This window comes from Taeniopygia guttata, chromosome 2, assembly GCF_048771995.1.
Source record: "Taeniopygia guttata chromosome 2, bTaeGut7.mat, whole genome shotgun sequence".
NCBI lineage: Eukaryota > Metazoa > Chordata > Aves > Passeriformes > Estrildidae > Taeniopygia > Taeniopygia guttata.
The window spans coordinates 152,373,678-152,393,535 of record NC_133026.1 but is presented as its reverse complement, the minus strand read 5'-3'; the positions used below and the strand labels follow the sequence as shown (position 1 = coordinate 152,393,535).

The 19,858-nt window shown below is 42.0% G+C and overlaps 1 protein-coding gene across 1 annotated transcript; it reads right to left on the bottom strand.

Moving 5' to 3' along the window:
* Positions 1 to 439: 439 nt before the first annotated feature.
* LOC115492366 (leucine zipper protein 2) lies at positions 440 to 19,520 on the bottom strand. Its single transcript, XM_072925172.1, has 5 exons — positions 19,347 to 19,520; positions 17,488 to 17,550; positions 10,685 to 10,759; positions 6,927 to 7,091; positions 440 to 5,297 (listed from the first exon to the last, which is right to left on the bottom strand). Exons 1-5 carry the CDS (start codon positions 19,359 to 19,361, stop codon positions 5,076 to 5,078), a joined length of 540 nt encoding a protein of 179 aa, XP_072781273.1. The 5' UTR covers positions 19,362 to 19,520; the 3' UTR covers positions 440 to 5,075.
* Between the last annotated feature and the right edge of the window lie 338 nt (positions 19,521 to 19,858).

Sequence of the window (19,858 nt, the reverse complement as noted above, 5' to 3'; positions counted from 1 at the left end):
GAAGCCAAACATCTACCTTCCCCCGCCCCCTGGGTCTCAGCCCAGCACCTCCCCAAAGGCCCCCTCACCTCTCCCAGGCAGCCCCAGGGGCTGGGAATAGCCACCGGGCCCCTGCTCCCACCTCCCAAAAGGTGCCCTTGGGCTGATGCATGGGCCCTGGAACCCTCCGAGCCCCCACACCCTCAGCCTCTGCTTGGTACCAAGGGGCAGGGGCTGGGAACCCCCAGGCATCTCCTGCAGGCCCTGCACTGCAGCTCCATGCCTCTCTCCCAAGGCATTTATCCAACTCCAGCCCCAGCATTTCCACTGCTCCACATTGTTTTGGGCCCGACTCATGCCAAAGTCCTTATTCCACACCCTGGGCCTTTATGTCTCCCCGGTGACCTCACAACCCGTGATTCAACCCCAGCCCCACAACCCTTACTAAATTAACGTCAGATAAAAAAAACGAAACCAAACAAATTAAGTTTAATAAAACAAACAGAACAATGAAATAATGCAATACAGAAAAAATTATTGAGTAAAAGCAAAATCAAATAATAAGAAAGCAAACAACCAGCTTTATTCCCAGTATTCTCAACGTTACTTTAAATCCAGAAACCGTGAAACGGCTACTGCCCAGTGACAGCAGCCGGACCCCCTTCGCCACTCCCTGCCCCGCACCAGCCTCTGGCCGCCCGAGCCGGGCAGGGCGCGGCGCAAACAACTGGACACCGCCGGCCCCCGGCGCAGGCAGACGCGGGAGTCGCGTCCGTGCTCACCAGCGCTCCTCGGATCGGCAGCCGCGGGGGGCCCGTCCCGGCGCAGCAGCGCTCCCCAGAACGCGCATCCGCAGCTCCCGTCCCCTCCAGCCCCGCCGCCGAACTGACGCCGCCGCCACCCCGACGCACGCTACTTATACCTCAGCGCCGGGCCAGCCAGCCAATCACAACCCGAGGCAGCGCCGGCCCCACCAATCCGAGCCCGCCCATTCCCGCTGCGCTCGGCTCGCGACCACCCCGCGCTCCCCTCACGTGCCGCTCCTGCCGCCGCCATTGCAGGGGCCGGGTCCGCCCGCTCCCCGCCGTCAGCCCGTTTCCCTGGGAGAAATCCCGGCCGGCGCCTTAACGGGAAGTTCCCGCCCGCCCTTCCCGGCCCCAGCGCCTGCCGAGGCTGCGGCAGCAGGGATGATAGGGCTCCGCCGGCTCCCAAAGCGGCGGCGGGAGCGGCGCCTCAGGCGCACGGGGGAGCGGGGCCAGGCTGAGGAGTCGGGCCGCGACTGAGCAGGCTGAAATGGCAGGAACCGCGCCCGGTTTGAAAGGGCGGCTGTGATTGGACAGGGCGGGGAAAGGCGGGCCGGGATTGGCGGGGCTCGGGAGCTGCGCGGCCGCGGCCCGTGGCAGCGTGGGGCGGAGCCTGCGCTGCTCGAAGGGCCCGCGGGCGCCCCGGGTCCCGCTCGGAGACCCCCTGGCCCCTTCTCCGGCCCTTGCTCGTGCCCGGCTCCCGGCGAAAAGGGCCCCGCAGAGCCCGTACTGCAGCCGCCCGTCGGCACTCGGGGCAGGGGAGGGGCGCAGCCCGGCAATGGTTCCGGGCGGCAAAGGCGGACTCTGCGATAGCAGCTCGGATCGGGGAGCGGCGGCGACGCGGCGGGGAGGCGGCTCGGTGGCGGGGAATGGGGAGGGCGCGCAGAGCCCGCTGCGGGCTCTCGACGCCTCTTCCCCCGCAGCGTTTCCCGCTTCTGCGGGGACTTGTCCTGCCCCGACTGGCCGAGATCAGCACCCTGGCCAAAATAGTGAAGTACCCGCGTCCCCCTGCCCGCCCTCCGCCTGTTGCGGGCCCGCTGCTCGCCCTCCTTCTCCCCCACGGTCGTCCGATTTTATAGAGGAGAAAATAATATTGACTTTCACATTCAGAGATCAGCTTTTTGCATCACAAGTATTTCGATATGGTACAACTTACTTTTAACTGCTTTGTACAGCATAATTTTTTTAATAAAACCCCTACCTACTAACAACTAGAAAATAAGAATCCCCTTTATTTTATACTATATTTTAAAACTTCTATATTTCTATTTTTTATTTTTACAAGTTTTTGTCTATTATATCACAATATATTGATGTACTCTATTTAGATTCATAATATTTATGACATATAATGTGCTATAAGAAGACATATACAGTAAAATATACATTATGAACTATATTGATTCCTATTATTTTGTTATAGTTATATACCCACATGTATTAATTATACATCTCTTGATGGATATTTTGTTTATATTTATAATCTATATTTATATGTATTTATATAAAGATATAAAATACTCTATAGCAAACAATATTATATCTAATAGTAATAGATAACATTATTCATGTTACATGTTTTATTTATATATTTTCTGTTTATATTTAAAATTTAAGTTTTTGTTCCCATTTTCATATTTATGCATTTGTTTTGTTTCATTAGATCTATAGTTAAAACTTTGCAGTAAAAATCCAATTCCTAATAATGAAATGCCAAAACAAATAGCATCGAATTCCCAACAATACCGTCCAAAAAATTCAGAAAGGCTCCACCAGCCAACCAACTACCAGCAAAAAAACCCGCACTACACTCCTTTCACTAGCAGTTCTTATCACATCACAAAAATGAAACAAACATTTTAAAAAAGACCTATAGAAACCCACAGAGCAGATGACAAAAACCACTAAAACAAAACAAACAAACAAAAAAAAGAAACGCCAACTAACTTACTATACTCCAAACAACACAACAGACCCCGAACGTTTCTTAAAAAAAAAAAAAACCAACCAAAACTCTACCACGACACTAACTCATAAAGAGAACCCAATACTCTATAAAATGAATTAAAAAACCCCACCAAATAATTACCGATGTAACAATATCGGAACCACGAAGAAAGAAAAGATTCACCACCGAAATAAAATAACTACCTAAAAAGATCCACCATAGAAATACCCACGTTCCCAAAAGTAAAACTAATAAAAAACAACAACCAAATACATCAAAATACCAAAAAAACCAAACACATCAACAACAACAAAATAATTATTCCTTACTCAATAAACCCATAGTGCCTCAAACCATCAAAACACAAATACCACAGAGAAATAAGCACGTCGCCAAAAGAGAAATGCAACCATAAACAACAACTCCCAAATTCCCTGCAACAATAAAACACACACGGCAAGCAAATAAGCCAAATGAATAAAACCCCTATAATATAATAAACAAGAATACAATCATCAATATAAAAAAAAAAAAACCTAACTAATTAAGTACAGGACACTACCTCAAGCCACCAAAACAAACACTACGCACTCACGCCAATAAAAGCCTCCACAACCGAATTAAAAACCTACCCTCTACTTCATGCTACGACCCAGAAAAACCATTGTAAGCCTTTAAAAACACATCCTTTAAAAACATAAGAAACGATCAAAAAGAAATCCAACAACAACACTCAAGCCAAAAAAACCCTCGTCATCAGCGCCTGAAGCGAGAACCGTAACAACCAAAAAGTGCCCCACGGCCCTTCTCCTACACCAACTCCGGACAACAGAAAACGATCCAATGAGTTCCCCAGAACCACCTCACAGCCACCCCAGGCAGGAGCGCTGGAAAATGAGAAGCCGCGCTCCCGGCAGGAAAGCGGCTCCTCGGGCAGGCACAGGCGGCGCCGCGCCGGGAGACCCCCGCCCGCTCCCCCCGGCCCGGCGGGGCCGGCACCGGGCCCGGGGGGCCCCGGCGGCGCCCGAGCCCCGCGCCCGGAGCGGACGGAGCGGCCGGCACCGGCCGGCACCGGCGCAGCGCCCGCGCCGCCTGCCGGCCCGGCCAAAGCTCCCCTCGGCTCCGCACGGCTCGCACCGGCGCGGCTCCGGCAGTCCCGCGGCAGCCCCGCCGTGCCAAACTCCCCTCCCGCCTCGGCCATCCCCAGCCACTGCCAGCGGGGCTCCCGCGCCGGACCCTTCGCTGCCGGCCCAGGGGCAGAAGCGCCCCAAATGCAGCGGCGCAGCCCCATGCCCACCCTGCCAGCGCTGCCACAGCTGCGCCTCCCTTCCTTTGAAGCCCCGAAACTGACGCCACGCTCGGGCGCTCACCCCACTGCAACAAGGGCAAAGAAATGTGGGCTCCCCTTCCATCGCATCCCCTAGAAATAGAAAAGAAGGGGCTTGCCTCAAATGATGGCAAAAGGCAGAATTTTACCTCAATCCAAACCCCTTAAAAGGAGGGACAACAGGGCAGCCCCCTCATTTCAACTTCAGCAGGACGAAATTCAAAAGGGAAAGGAGAAAAGTCCCCACTACAAAGGCGCACCGGCTCACCTATTTGGCCGCTGCTTCTCGGCACAAAGGTTTGTCCCTCGGCTCCTCCTTCGAGCAATGCTCCACGTCCCCAGGTGCGTATCCAGGTGATCCCCCGGACCCTGTCCGAAGCGCTCACCGTCCTTCCATGAAACAGCCCCGGGAGCCCCCCATAAACTCCTCTTCTCCAGCAGCTCTGTGCAAAAGCCAGCGGCGGCAAACCCTCGCCCTAAAACAACCTCCCCCCGGCAGGAGCCGCCCCCTCCCTCCTCATCCTCACAGCTCGCACCTGGGGCTGCTCTGAGCCCTCCTCATCCTCACAGCTCGCACCTGGGGCTGCTCTGAGCCCTCCTCATCCTCACAGCTCACACCTGCGGCTGTTCTGAGCCCTCCGCATCCTCACAGCTCACACCTGTCACAGTTGCAACTCTCCAACAGCGGCTCTCCTTCTCCAGCACACACCCACTTCTCACAGACACAGATCCAACAAAAACCTGCTACGGGTGTTGGCTTTTCTTAATCCCTCTGGTTACACGATTAAAATACATACACATACCATACATCCTGTTCTAGTTTCAGTCACAAGCCCAGCCTCAGCATCCATGTCAGAGGCGTAAAGGGATGTCGCCGCAAGAACCCCACAGTCCCAGTGCCAGCCCTTCGGTTCCTATGGTGTGTGCAGTCCCTTTGCCAGCCCAGCAGTGATTACAGCACCCGCCCTACAAATCCCCTTTCCCAGCCCCAGTGATTTCAGCTCTTGAACCACAAGCTTTATTTCACTGCCAGCTCTCTTCTTCCAGCTCCTGCTCTGCGTTTCTCCAGCATCACAGGGGTGATCTTGGCTTCGGCTCCAGCTCTGCAGCACTTCAGCTCATGCCCCAGGGTCTCTAAGCCCACCCCACCATCAATATCCCACCCCGCAGTGATTTCAACTCCCGCCCAGCAATGCCCAGTTGAACCCTGAGGTAATGGGCCATTCCAGCTACGTGCACTCTGCAACAAAGAGGAACAATGTCAAATAGTTAATGAACTGAAGATAAAGATTGTGCCACTAAAACTTGAAGGAAAAAGATATTTTGTGTGGTGTGTGTGTGCTGGGAGGGGGTGTTACAGACTGAAAAAGAGATACCAGGTACTTTTTTCCATTTCCCTTGACTGTATTCAGATAACTGAAAAAAAAAGAAGGAAGAGTACTCTGTATTTCAGTCAAATATCAAAAACCTAATTCTAATCTCTATCTGTATTCTCATGTCCCTATGTAACATGAAGGAGACCCCAAATTCTCCAAAGGCTCTGACCCTGGACCAATCTTAAACAGAGACATGCTGTCTAGCTGGCCCTTGTCCTTCAGTACTCCTCTCATGACAGAGGCATGAACACTTCCAACCTGAAGAAAAGGACAATAAGAGCAAGCTAAACAATTCTACAGCCACATTAACTAGGAACAATATGCTCCTGAGATCTCAGAGAGCTGCTCAGCTTGCAAACCTACAAAAGGAAAGTCTGCCATCCTTCAGAACATGGATCCAGGGAGCTTAATCTAAATGAGCACTATCATACCCATCTGCTGCTAATCATAAATACAGTACTTTTTTTTCCCAGAGGTAACAATTTTTGGGAATCATGGTCTTTCCTGCAAAACAGTTATTAATAAACTGACAATCATAATTTTAAGAGTAGCGATGTGATATTCAGTTTAATAATTGCATCCTGCTTTCTGAAATTGTATTTTAATTACATATAGAAAGATTACTAATTTTTGGCTTCAGCCTGTGCACTAACAGTAAATACCAACAACTGCCATATACAAACTGCAAATTGGCTATGAGTTAGCAATTCCTATTTTTATTTCAGTTTTGTAATGAAAAGAGGACATTGAAGTGTCCTTCAGTCATTTCTCTGTATAACTTCCTTTTCACTGAAATTATAGATTTCTTCTAGTTCTATCTATTCAATCAGTTGAATTCAGGAGCAAAATGCAACACGGGAAATGAAAATTACTAGGACAGTTGTTAATCAACATGAATCTTAACTGTATTACAATATTTGAATTTCCTGACTCAAACCAGTTTTTATCTTTCTTTTTTTCCTCAGGTTTCCCTGAAACTGTCCTTCGCATCTTGCAAAACTGGAATATTCCCTATTCCCTACTGTCAAGTTCATCGATCCATTTTGGCAATTTTGATTTGGGTGTCCCAGATGATTTTATGATTTTTATATAATTTTTTTTTCCACTGAGAGAAACCGTGATATGCAAACCTCATATAACTGTTTAGTGCTGTATTACCACAAATTCACTTTCAGTGCCTGACAGGTAAATGATCCTACAAATTAGCACCCTCATTTATTTTAAATGCAAATCCATCTGCATTGTAGATTTGTCCTGCAGACACTATCAATCCATTTACCAAGTGACAGAATTTTGTTATTCAGTAAAATGTAGCTGCTTCCCAGATAAAAAAAAAACTATTTATTGACAACGGAAACAGTCTTAGAATTATCCTCAAAATTTGTCATAATCTTCCAACGGATTTGAAATCCTCCTTAGTTTCAGTTTGATGCTCTTACAAGACAAACTTTCAAAGATGTTAAAAAAAACCCCACCCAAGAGTGAAATCATACCTTGGTGCTTGTGCCTTGGGATGGGGCTTGGGAGCCCTTTGCATTGGAGGAAGGCAGCTTCTCAGCTGGTTTGGAGGACATCAGACTCGCTGCGGGAGGCTGACTGCGCAGAACGGAGCACAGGCAAAGCTGCACAGTCTCCTTCAGAGCTTTCAGCTGGGACTCCTGGGGAAATAAGAAACCATCACTTCTCTGTGATGTGCTGTGATGAACACAAGGGCTTACATTCTCCATCTGTATTAAACCAAACACTTAGGAGTAGCTGCTGCTTTTTCTTATTGATGGAAGGAATTAAGACTGTCTAAAGCAGTATTTTTATGTGATTAGGTTACAGTACATTAGACACCAAACTGCCTAGGAAGTCACTGCACTCTCTTCCCATCCCTTCAAGCAGTTTTATCCACATTGATTATTGCAAATAGTACTTAAATATATTTTTTCTGAAAAGAAAAATACTATTTACAAAATATCATACGGTGTCCAGCCTTTTATGTATAATATCTACAGAGAAGTCATAAGTATTGCAAGACACAGACTTTGCATGGAGTTTTGTCTATAACATTCCAAATAATTGGTGTTTTTCTACATTATACATAGATTATAATCCAATTAAGATGGCTTCCCTCATGGGCATATTATACTTTTGCACTATATAGTAAAAAAACCATAGGTCTTTTTAACAGTTAAAAATATGTTTGTCCAGACCCACTACTGTCCATTAAGCCAAAATAAAACTTCTAAGTGGTGAAGTGCTTGCGACTCTTGTTAGAACATTTGTGCTTTACTCCCAGAAAGATAGACAGATATATTGATGGAAACAGAAGTCTGTAATTGAAATAAGCTGAGAAAGCAAGAACAAGGAGATAACTACAGCAGTGAGGAAATCATATTTTAAATCTTTATTTCATCAAAGCAAGACATGTATCAAATGTTAGCCATTGAGGTCAAATCTTACACTCACTCCAGGGGGAGTCAGCAGCATTTGGCATTAAAAAACGATTTAATTTCTAGTTTTCTTCTTTTTATTAAAAATACACCTGTAAATACAGAATGCGTTCACATTTCAATCATCAAAGATTTTTTTAAAGGTATATAAATCAAAGGATACCATGGCAAAAGCTGGTGGAAAACATATGTAAACATGGTGGAAAATGTGTATATAACATTACACATTACATATAATGTATGTGAAATATTGCATATAAAATAAAAATATTTCATAGTCATATTAATCCTAAGCAATGCCATACAGCATGTTTTAGTTTATTTTCTTAGCAAATATTTTTGAGAAAATTACAAATATTTTGTTTTAACTCAGATAAACTTCCCCTGAACTGAAAACAGGGAATTTATCTCTTAACTGGAAAAAACTAAATGTTTCTTTAAAAAACAAACAATGCCAGTTAGTAGAAGTGTATTTCCACAGGAGGACAAAAGACAACCATAGAAAGATCATTAAAGCAGAGCACAATAGGAAAAATTAGAGATATGGGAGATGGAACATGTTATGACCTGCCCTTTAAGGTAAGTCATTAACTTAGGTTCTTGTTAATAGATCCCTTGGGGCAGATTAGAGTGAAAACCACAGAATTACCTGTGTTTTACATATATGTAAATGTTTTATTGTAGAGTAATTTGGTTGCAGATGAAAGCAAATATGTAACTGTTTTGGTTATTACCTACAGTAACAAATCAATATAAAAGCATAAAAATAACACTTAAGAAAATGAGGAAGAAGTTCAGGGAAGGGAGAAAAAGAAGGGGAAGGGAAAGGGGAAGGGGAAAAGAAAGGGGAAAAGGGGAAAAGGGGAAAGGGGAAAAAGGGGAAAAGGGGAAAAAGGGGAAAAGGGGAAAAGGGGAAAAGGGGAAAAGGGGAAAAAGGGGAAAAAGGGGAAAAAGGGGAAAAAGGGGAAAAAGGGGAAAAAGGGGAAAAAGGGGAAAAGGGGAAAAGGGGAAAAGGGGAAAAGGGGAAAAAGGGGAAAAAGGGGAAAAAGGGGAAAAAGGGGAAAAAGGGGAAAAGGGGAAAAGGGGAAAAGGGGAAAAGGGGAAAAGGGGGAAAGGGGAAAAGGGGAAAAGGGGAAAAGGGGAAAAGGGAAAAAGGGAAAAAGGGAAAAAGGGAAAAAGGGAAAAAGGGAAAAAAAGAAAGAGGGAGGAACCATAAAAGTAAAAAGATATCACCATCCCTGGATCCAGTTATGAGACTTAGTCGTTGCAATTTTGATGTCCATCGGAAAAAGTACTTCTTTTCAATGTAACATCTCTTGAATTCTACCTTTTCAAGTTAGTGACTGCACAGACAGCATAAATCACCATTTGTTATGGTTAAATGGGCAGAGGTAGCAGACTGGCTAATTTTGCATGATGATATGGACTCAGTCAATCTAGTCTGATATAACCCTAGTGCTTCCTGCAGATGGCACCAATCTGAAATTACTCTCCTCTCATCCAGAAATTTGTCTGGATAATTTCTCATCTCTTAATCCTGCTATCCAGTGCTTATTCTTTCTTGACAGCAGCCATTCCAATTTTGCCATTTCAAAGGTAAAAGAAGAACAAGTAAATTTGTTTCCATCCTGTGAATAGCATAATTCAGTATTGACTTTGCTGATAGGAGATCTATAAATGAACACCAGGAAAGCACAGGTGAAGGAAACACTATTGGAACCAGGGACGTAATTTGACAAAGTTTGCTATAACCTTGCCTAGATGTGATTGTGATCAAAATAGGCTGCTTACCGGCCAAAATGCTGCCCACATGTGATGCATTCTTCCTATGTCCCTGATCTATTTCAGTCCTATCACATGGCTAGATCCACAGAATCATCAAGACTGGAAGAGACCTTTAAGACCATCTGGCAACACAGCACCATTTTAATCACCCCTAAACCCAAGTGCCACATCCAGATGCCTCTTCAACACTTCTACAGGTGGTACCTCCACAACCTCCCTTGGCAGCTTATTCCAATGCCTAACCACTTCTGCAGTGAAAATAAAATTTCTGATGTCTAATCTGTATCTCCCCTGGTACAACTTAAAGTAATTTCCTCTCATCCTTCCACTTGAGACATGGCAATAAAAACCAACCCCTGCCTCATGATGGTTTCCTTTTAGACAGCTGAAGAGAACAATGAGCGTGAGCCTCCTCTTCTTCAGACCAAACAAGGCCAATTCCCCCAGATGCCCCCAGAAGACCTTCACCAGCGTCACTGCCCTTCTCTGAACTCACTCCAGCACTAAAATGCCATTTTTTAAGTGAGTGGCCCAAAACGGAACAGTATGTGAGGTGTGGCCTTACCAGTTCTGAGTACAGGGGGACAATCACTTTCCTGGTCCTACTGGTCACACTACTCTTGGTATCTGGGGCCTGGTAATTCAAAATTTGTAAACATTCTAAGGGTTCATGGTGGGAAATAGAAAACTGCTCTAGTGTAAATAAACTTATGACTGACACTAAGCCTACAGTCAGCACAAACTGTAGTTCAATAAATACCTAAATCTACTAAAATCAGTGCAAAAATTTTTTGAGCTTTTTTTTCTAATTTGACCATCCTCTTCTTAAATAACTTTGCAGATGTACTTAACTTCATGTATCATAATTAGTTCCACTGATTTCAGTAGCATCTCTCTCAGGTACAATTCATATGTAACTTAGTATTCATCTAAGTAACTGCAAGGCTTACATTTGTTTTTGTCAAATTCCACCAAAACATCCACAGCCGATATAGGTAAACATGCTTACATTACATGACACTTCTTACTTTGTCAAGGGCTGCGTTTTCCAATTTGTCTTTTGCAACAGATAGTTTTTGCTCCAGATCTGTTAGCTGTTGTGCCTGTGGGGATCAAGAAAAAAAGCTGATGCAATCTCCAATGCATTTTTTCATGTGAGAGAGGAAAGAACAGAAATTTTGCAAGTAATACATATGGGCTGGGTCAGATTTGCTTTTCCTGAGGAAAAAAAACCATTATGGCCAAATGTGCTCCATTGATGTGAATGCAAGCTTATAATAATTCAATGTCAATAGCAAAATTATTTCCATACTATAAAATATTTAAGATTATGCCATAATATCCTTCTGGAAAATTCAAGGTATTCAAATGTCTTTTAATAATTTTGTTCGTTTGTCTGACTTCCGAGTGCAATTTGAAAATTATTTTGTAGTTTTAGGCATTGTGATGCCACCATTAAGCTAATTGGGCATAAACAGACAAATTAGAAAACACCCAAACATTCTTCTTGCATGCAGACACCTTATGAAATTATACTACCTACTACTATACAAGGAGGTAACTCCAGATTTTTTTTCTCCATGTCTTTTCCTGGAAATAGAGAAGGAAAATGCACAAGACTAGCTAACTCATAGCAGGAAAGCAATTTGGGAGACTTGTGTTGGAAGTCAGGATCAGGCTAGTAGCCTGCACCCTGAGTGGAAGGACTTCTGGCTCTGTATAATGTATATGTCATTCATGGAGCACAGGAGTTCAGCAGAAGCTTTTTAAGTGAGTGGCCCAAAACAAAGAGCATCAGAAGATGCTTTTAAATGTTCAGTAAATAAAGACAAGTATTTTCTCTCTCTTTCCCTAGGATATATATGAACCCAGCCTGTTCACTTGAAGGAAATACATTCTCTGCAAGACTCTTCTGTTTCAGGAAAGCAGATTCCTGAAGTTGTCAGCCTTGTCATTAATAACACATTAGTATACAACCAAAAGGAATAAGGATTCTTTTGCTGTTGTACCTGCAAAAAACCCAGCCTAGCCATTGTTTTCCCTGTTTGAAAAGGGATCCATAGAGAAGGACACTGGACTAGCCACTTATCTTTTCTCTCGGAAATTCTGATTAGGTAAATATACATTTTGTATATGCAAAATAATAGGATAAAATTCTCAATTTTCAGATAAAGAGCACCACATTTTTATTTCAATATTTGCAAGTGCATTTTCCCTCAACACCATTCCATGCCCTCAGGCTTCTGGAGTACAATCCCAGCCAGAGATTTTTTCTTGGCAGACCTTTCAAGATCTCCTGCACGCTGCTGATTGTAGCATAGCTTAATGGATAGCCACACTACGTAAATGTTGTTTAGTGTAAATCCTGTAAGGTTAACTTGTTTTCTGCTGGGGTAATGACAGTCCTTCCAGCACACGGCATAGATGAGGTGGTGAGCTTAGGCACGCCTGTAGTCCTCAGCAGACAGCTAATGTGATGTTCATTTGCATTAGGCATAGTCTGTTCTGCCAAATGAAATGTCAAGAGTCTGGAATTTTCAGTTCCCAACTCGTGTAAAGAACTGAGTAGTTGCATTTTAAAACAGGAATAGGCATTTATCTTCAGATTTATCACCAGAGTCACAGTTTCATTAGTCAAAACCAAACTTTCTTCAAAGTGCAAGTCAACTGTGACGTGGGAAAGTCTCTTGTGAATTGCTGTCCATAATTTACACTGCATCACATTCCTTACAGCTAACATCAGTCACTGCCACAACACACATATCAGACCATTGGTTTGACCCTTTAGTCTGGCAACAGAGAATTCACTACAGAAATAATCCTTCCACTTTATCAGTTTGCAAAATTTAAGTGGAGTTGTTACTGATTTACTAGAGAAAAAAATTACTGATATAAGAAATTGCTAGAATTCAGTAACTTTTTGGATTTTTTCCTAAATATGGTATACAGTATCACTCACAATAAACACGGCCACAGAAAATGTCTGAAAGACTGGACATTGACTCTATATGACGCAGAGACACTTCTCATAGAACTAGACCAAGAAATTTCTCACATCATTAACATTTTTATACTGTTACTTCTTATTTTTCAGTACAGCTATACAAATTAATACGCTCTCAATTAAAGAGAATCAAGATTTGAAAAACTGCATCATTTCAATTGCCACTAAAAAGGAAATTACACAAAATAACATATGACAAACATGAGGCTAGGATGGCACCTCTGATAGCGTGCAGAATTAGACTCAGATGGAAATGGTGAGGACCATACAACTAGGCAACTTCTTATTTCAGCACCATCAGATTTACAGTCTAAATCAGTGAAAAACCAGAGCTACAGTTATGAATTAGAGGGTGTCTGGTTTCCTTCAATACATGCATTACGTAGGCATCTGAAAGTCTTGGCAGTTGACAGAAAGCAGGCAGTGGTGGCTAGAATTGACTACTGTCTTGTTCTGGTTTGAAAACAAAACCAATGAGAGACTCCAAATCAAAAATACAGTTTATTAGGAAAAGTGAGAAAAGGAAACAAAATACCTGCAATAATACAAAAGAAAAACCACTGACAGAGTCAGAATATAACCTGATACCCTTTTTGGTCAGGGTTGGAATGGCTGCAGTCCTCCTGGAAACCCAGTGGAAAAGCCTGAGTTTGGTGTCCCAAAACCCCAAATTATATCCAGTAAGGAATGCTTGGCTTCTCCCTCTGGGTGGAGCATCTCACAATGGGATGCTGTAACTGTTATCAGTCATGCAGTGACAGTCAATAGCCCATTATCAGCTGTTATGCGGCATGATGAAGTCAGCCTGTAGCTTATAGAACTTATTATCCCTAATAATGTGTTGCAAGAGCTCTGGGAAAAAAAAAAACAAAACAAAACAAACAAACAAAAAAAAACTCTACTATTTTACATTGCATTTATGTTTATAACTGGTATTTTATAATAGTTTTTTTAGTTCAGTCATGTCTTTTCTACACAGTTCTGGTAAACTTTTCAAGGGAGGCTGCACAAGATCCAGATGCTGAAAAACCACGCTGGATGAACAAACACACCCCAGACTAAAGATCCTGTCTGAAAGCAGTATTCTCTCAGGGAAGTTGGTACAACAGGCCAAAAAGGAAACTGTTCCCAGTTTTTTCTTATCATCTCCTTCGAAGACTGAACTACAGAAATTGTATTTACCATTACAGGGCAATGTAAAAGTAGCAACAAAGATAAGAGCATTCTTTCTGAGCTAGACACATAAATGCACAAATAAAGTTATAGGAAAGTGACACAGCTTTTTTTTTTTTTTTTTTTTTTTGGAAAGCTTTCTGCAAGAAAAATAGGAGCTTAATGGTACTTTGAACATAATGAAGAATGCTTTAAAATCTGTTAAATGGACTAGTTTTTCACATATGCAAAGTTAGCTGAATTCTGCAGCTGATAATTTTAATACGTGCAGAGGCAAATCATGGGGGAAGTGGATGTACATGAGGTGCTTTAGGATCAAGCCTAGTCACCAGAACTATACAAATAAAACTGTATTAGAAAGCCTGAAACTTGCATCTTCATATATGTGCCAGTACACAAAGTACTTCTGTAAAAATTTATCACAAATTTAAAATATGTAATCAATTATCACAAACCCAGAAAGCAATCCTAATGTTTACACAAATTGTCTGCCAAAGCAGGTGGTTTTCTGCTTGTTTTTTTCCTTCCTTTGTTTTTCTTTTATTATTTCATCTCTTTCTCTGTATGTAATATGGAATCTCATTGCCTTCATTAGAGAAATAAATAATTTAAAATTCTGGAAAATCAGTTTACTGTGGCATGTAATTAACTTCGCTAATAGAGAAGGAAACACACACGGCATCAGTTTTACTTCAGAGGGAGGAATGGTACAGATATTTACCAAGTCCAGTCAATATGATGCAAAAATAATTTCACATAGTTTTGTATTTGACTCTATGTATTTGACTGCATCCCCAAGAACCACAAGAACTCTCTACCACCAGCACCGGACCTCAGAGCAGGACAAGACCTTTCCACAGGCTCACTGCTCTGACAAGACCACATCCAATGGGACTGCAACCACCATTTGGACTGCCACCACCACACTGACCAACAGGGTATCAGGTCGTGTTCTGACTTTGTCCCTTTAAACCAGTGTTTCTGTACTATTGCCATTATTGTAATTTTCCTATTAAATTGTAGCCCTGACTTGAAATCTTTCACATAGCACTTGTGTGGGGTTCATTCCCTCCACTGTTTTACCTTCCACTCAGCACAAGCAGATACTTTAAAAGTTTTCCAGACTATACTAAATGGCTTCTACTCTGCTTAGTGTGTGTGTGTGTGTCTTCAGACATGAAACACACATGAACAAGCACACTGAACCTACCCTCCCCCCCATCTCATATGATTTAGGAGAACAGCATAAGGCTGCTGCTCCCTCTGCTTCACAGATCAAATTTTCTTGGACAGGAAAAGTATTTATGAATAAACCAGCAAAAAATATTTCTGGTTACATATAAAGGATATACCAATATTGGCAAAGCAGGCATTCAGTTTCATACGGAATTGCACACTGTCAAGAGATATTTCAATTATTTACAGATAAATATATAATACATAGTTCTCAGTACGTGGGGCTTTGGAATTCACAATTCATCAACATTCTCCATCTTTGAGTATTTTAAATTACATAAGATCATAGCTTACCTAGAAGGCAAGTAACTCTCCTTATTTTGCAATAAAAGCACTCAGAGGAGAACCCACACTACCATTACCTACATCTCAGCTGGTGGTTCTAGTGTTCATTCATAATCAAGAAGAGTGGAAAATGGATTTGTAGAAAGTTCTCAGGGCCTGACAGAAGGTCCACACGGCATGCATCCATATGCAAACTTTGAGACAAGACATACTTATTTAGAAATGCCATGGAATAGGACAGATATTGTTGAGAGAGAAATGGAGCTAGAAACAAGTTTCAAAGGATGGCCTTGCAAATAAGACTAGATACTTTGGACAAACAGAACTATGAAAGATGTATTGTAGTGGGACCCACTTTAAGGCATCTACAACATGGCATGGCAAAAAGCTAGGCCAAGAAACACTTATAGTATATTTTCATTAGGAAATAGCTGGCTTCTGATTGTGATGGTGTGAATTACAAACATCTGCATTGTGTCACCCTTCTCATGAGACTGAAAATAGAATAAAAGTTTTTAAAACACCTCTCAGTTGCCCCGTCTCTGGGTCAGGAAAAGGGTATTGTCCTATAAAGAACCATGTCTATTCAAAAAAAATCAAAGACTTGAAGGTGTAATTCATGTGGTCAAATGTAGACATAGCCTTCAGAATATAACCCGCCAAGGATTTGAAGTGGAGACTATGATGGAGAATGCCACATCCAGTCAGATGAAACCATTCCCATCCACAGGAGACACATTTCCTGCCTTTAGTACAGTTCCCCACATGTGTGCCTTAACTACTACACTGCCACAGGTCACTGAAGCAGCCTTAGGAGAGGGTGGCTTTCACTGCACGTGTGTCAGTGGCTTGCTGGACAGCCTTTCTGCTGTGTTCACTTGTTTATGTGCCCGTTTTCTTTTTCATCTTCTGTAAGCTTTTTTCAGGTGGGTAGTACTTGGCAGAAGTTCCCTTGCTAAGCATTAGTAGACACCCTACCATAACTCAGATCCTTTTTTGGGATCACTGTGTGTTAGCATAATGAAAACAACAGGAAGATAATAGTGCTGAGCAATCCTACTGCTTCAGCCAAAGAAAACAAACTTTCACAGCAAAGCAAGATTAGAATTTTTGATCTTTACCTCTGAAGAGTCTTGGACTAAACCTATGCATTAAAAAACAAAAACAAAAACCAAAACCCAATTAAAAAAAAAAAAAAACCAACCAAAAAAACCCCAGACAAAGAGCAAGCAAGCAAAAAAAAAAAAAAAAAGCACAGAAATCACACTGTTGTTTCAATGGCCCACTATATTACTCTGTATTTCTCTGTATTTACGTATTCACAGCACTATAGATACACTAGAGAAACAGCAGAGAGAGTTAAAGGCTTCCAGAAGACAATCTGGAACTCAGTGACATGAATGACTTGTAAGTAATTCTAGGTCTAGTAACTTGGAAGATGACTACTTCATGTCCATCCTTTGTGCTGGGAATATATAAAAGGACTACTCCACTAACAGTCATCAGTCAGATGACCCACATCTCTCTCCTCTTCCTTTTAACAGGGATTAGCTTCTCCCTGTGTTAACAAGGACTAGACACCCTTCAGCAATGTCTTTATGTTTTGTCCTGCCCTCCTTTATTGTAAAAATTTTTATTATTTTTTAAAATGTGCTAGCTAGTGCAGACTATTGATTTGGATTGTTTTAGCAGCAGATGTTTCTTTTTTCTTAAGTCTTAAGACCTAAGGAACACTACATTGCTCAAGCTTATCATGAACACAGAGATTTACTTTAAATGTTAACAATAGTTGACTTTGCCATGGAAGAGTGCTAATTAAAGGAAAAACAAGAAGCAGCTGTAAAATATGATATCATTCAGTTAAAAAGATGACGTTACAGAAGGTATGGAATAGGGTAACAGGTTTTATTCATCAGCAGTAACCTAGAATTTTGCTTTTTGCAAGCACAAAAATATATTCTATTTCTGAAAATCCATTATGGTATTAAGTCTGTCTTGATGTTTTGAGTTCTTTTCAGAACAAACTTCTTCCTGAGAACTGCAATAATAAAGGCAGCTACCATATTCCTACTTCGCTACGATGCTGTATAAATGCTAATATACTTTAGCTAACTATAGTGAAATAAAACTTACCTTAAAAATCAAATCCTTTTTCCCATAATGAAGCTCTTTCAGCTGGGCTTGGATCTTTTTTGACTGAAAATGAAGATAATCAAATCAGGTTTTGGGTTTTTTAAATTTTAAATATTAAAAAAAATTATGTGAATTCTGAGAACAGCAGAACCTAGATCAGATTTATAATGTAGAATGCCCCCCTCCAAATAATTGTCGATTGCTTTTCCAGTTTCACAAGTCAAACCAACCAAAAGTACTGAGGAAAATGCAAAATGGCACACAACTAAAACACATACCTGAGTTAGGACTGTAAAGAACAGCAGCTGGGCTTACACATTTTGGACATGAGCTGTTATTAATACTTGCCATGAAGCATAACTGAAGGCATCAACTTCAAAGTAAACAATCTTATTCTTAGAAGCAAAAAGGCTCCATAGGCTTATAAAAGTCTTTGTAAAGATCAGGGTGTTGCAGGTGTAACTACTTTGGAGCTACCTTCTCAGTTTGTAACCATGCCCTTGAAAGTACAGGCATAGTTATGCTTATTTATATCAGTTTAAGCTGATATTTACTTTATATATTGCTAAATATATCCTTAAAATAATTCTAACTAGTAGTCTATATATTATTTTATTAATTGAAACAAAAGAAATAGAAATTGATTTTTTGTACTAAACTCAACTATTCAAGGAACATTATTTCAACATTTATCCAAGCATCCTCTCAAAGTAATAATTTGTTTTTAATAAAATACACAATCCCAACTGATAAACAAGACACTCTCTTGTATTAATTAATGCCAAGTGTTTCGAAGTCCTTGGAATGGATTAGAAATCTGTTTCACATTTACTGAAAGAGCATTCCATAAACATAATATATTACAAAAGGAGTATATCTTAAGTTGGAATTTTAAAAAAGATTTTATTTCTTACCAATTGATGCAGTCCAATTCAGTGACAGACTTTTGGGAAGGCTGAATAAATCTAAGGAATGGTATTCTGTAAAATCTGAAACTAATAGCAAAGATCAGTCCAGCAAAATTCTTTGAAACAATTTTGATTTTGAAAAACTTAAGAAAAACATTTCTAATCCTATTATTTCCTACCTTTGAGAATTTACCAGAAACTTGACTTTCTAAGTACTGATCTCAAAAGGCATAGACTCTAATGAAGAAAATGCTTTCAATCATCATTAGGAAAATTTTAGTACAGAGGAAATTTTTTATGCTTTGGTTTCTTTCTGGCAAGGTGCAATAACCTTAAGAGCAATTATAGATGCAAAAAACCCAGACTAAAGTAATGTGAATAAATCAGATTCACATGTATTAACTTTTTTTTTGAAATTAAAAGAGAAATAAAGGGAATGCTTATATGAGTGCAGGTACTTCTACATTGAGGAATTTGCCAAAGACAGGATCTTTATTCCCCTGAAATAAGGAAGCATTCTGGAAATCAGTAATAATGGATTGTTCCTGTCTCAACTTCAAAACAAGTCTTTGGCAATTCCTGGCTTAGTGTAGACAAGGATTTCATGTAAATGAAATCAGTTTTATATATGTTATAGATGCATATATCTATAGAATTATATCATAGGCACGCCTAGATGATTTTATCAGTCTAAAACTAGAGTTTGCAACTTGCTTTCTAATACATTTGAACTGCTTCTTGTGAAGTCACAAAAATAAGTTTGGATGACAGCACTTCAGGAACACTCACCATATAAGCATTATATATATATATACATATATATATATATATATTTCGTACTCATATATGTTCTTGTGTATATATAAAATACACCAGAACCTCAGTACAAAATACTTTGATGCAAATTTTTTTGGGTACATTAGATTTAGAACAGAGAGGAATCTTCCTTACCTCTTCTGCGTGCATAGCACAAAGCTTGTTTCCTGACAAGAGCTTGTTTTTGAGGCTCGGGCCGCCCGAGCCGCCGCCGCCCGCCCTGCGCCCACAGACACCGCCCCGCGCGCCGCTCGCCGCGCGCTCCCGCCCCGGCACCGGCGGCTGCAGTACCGCCCTCTGCCCACAAGGCGGCAGCACTTTTCAAGCGAGCCCGCCACCAGGGACTCGCAAGATGGCGGCCCGTGGGGACCTGGACGGAGAGAGGCGTATTACGCCGATGCCTGTCGGCCCCCGCCAAAAACCCGCACGCTCGCGGTGCTGCTGACCCCACAGCCCGTGTGCACGGCACCGGAACCGCCGCGGAAAATCCCGTCGGGGAGCGCCGGCGTTGGGGACAATTCAGGCAGTGTAGAAATCAGACACGGGTCCTCGAATGCCAACGTCCTCTTTTTCGCGCCCTCTCGAGAAGGTCAAGCGAGTCCGCGACAAGCCACTCCCAAGATGGCGGCCGCGGGCGGCGGGCTGCA

Bases quoted from the DNA above. Each gene is read 5' to 3' on its own strand.
- LOC115492366 (XM_072925172.1), bottom strand. The intron at 7,092-10,684 runs GTAAGAAGTGTC...TTATTTCCCCAG, and splicing joins AAAACGCAGCCCTTGACAAA to GAGTCCCAGCTGAAAGCTCT. The intron at 5,298-6,926 runs GTATGATTTCAC...TCTTTGTTGCAG, and splicing joins CCCAAGGCACAAGCACCAAG to AGTGCACGTAGCTGGAATGG.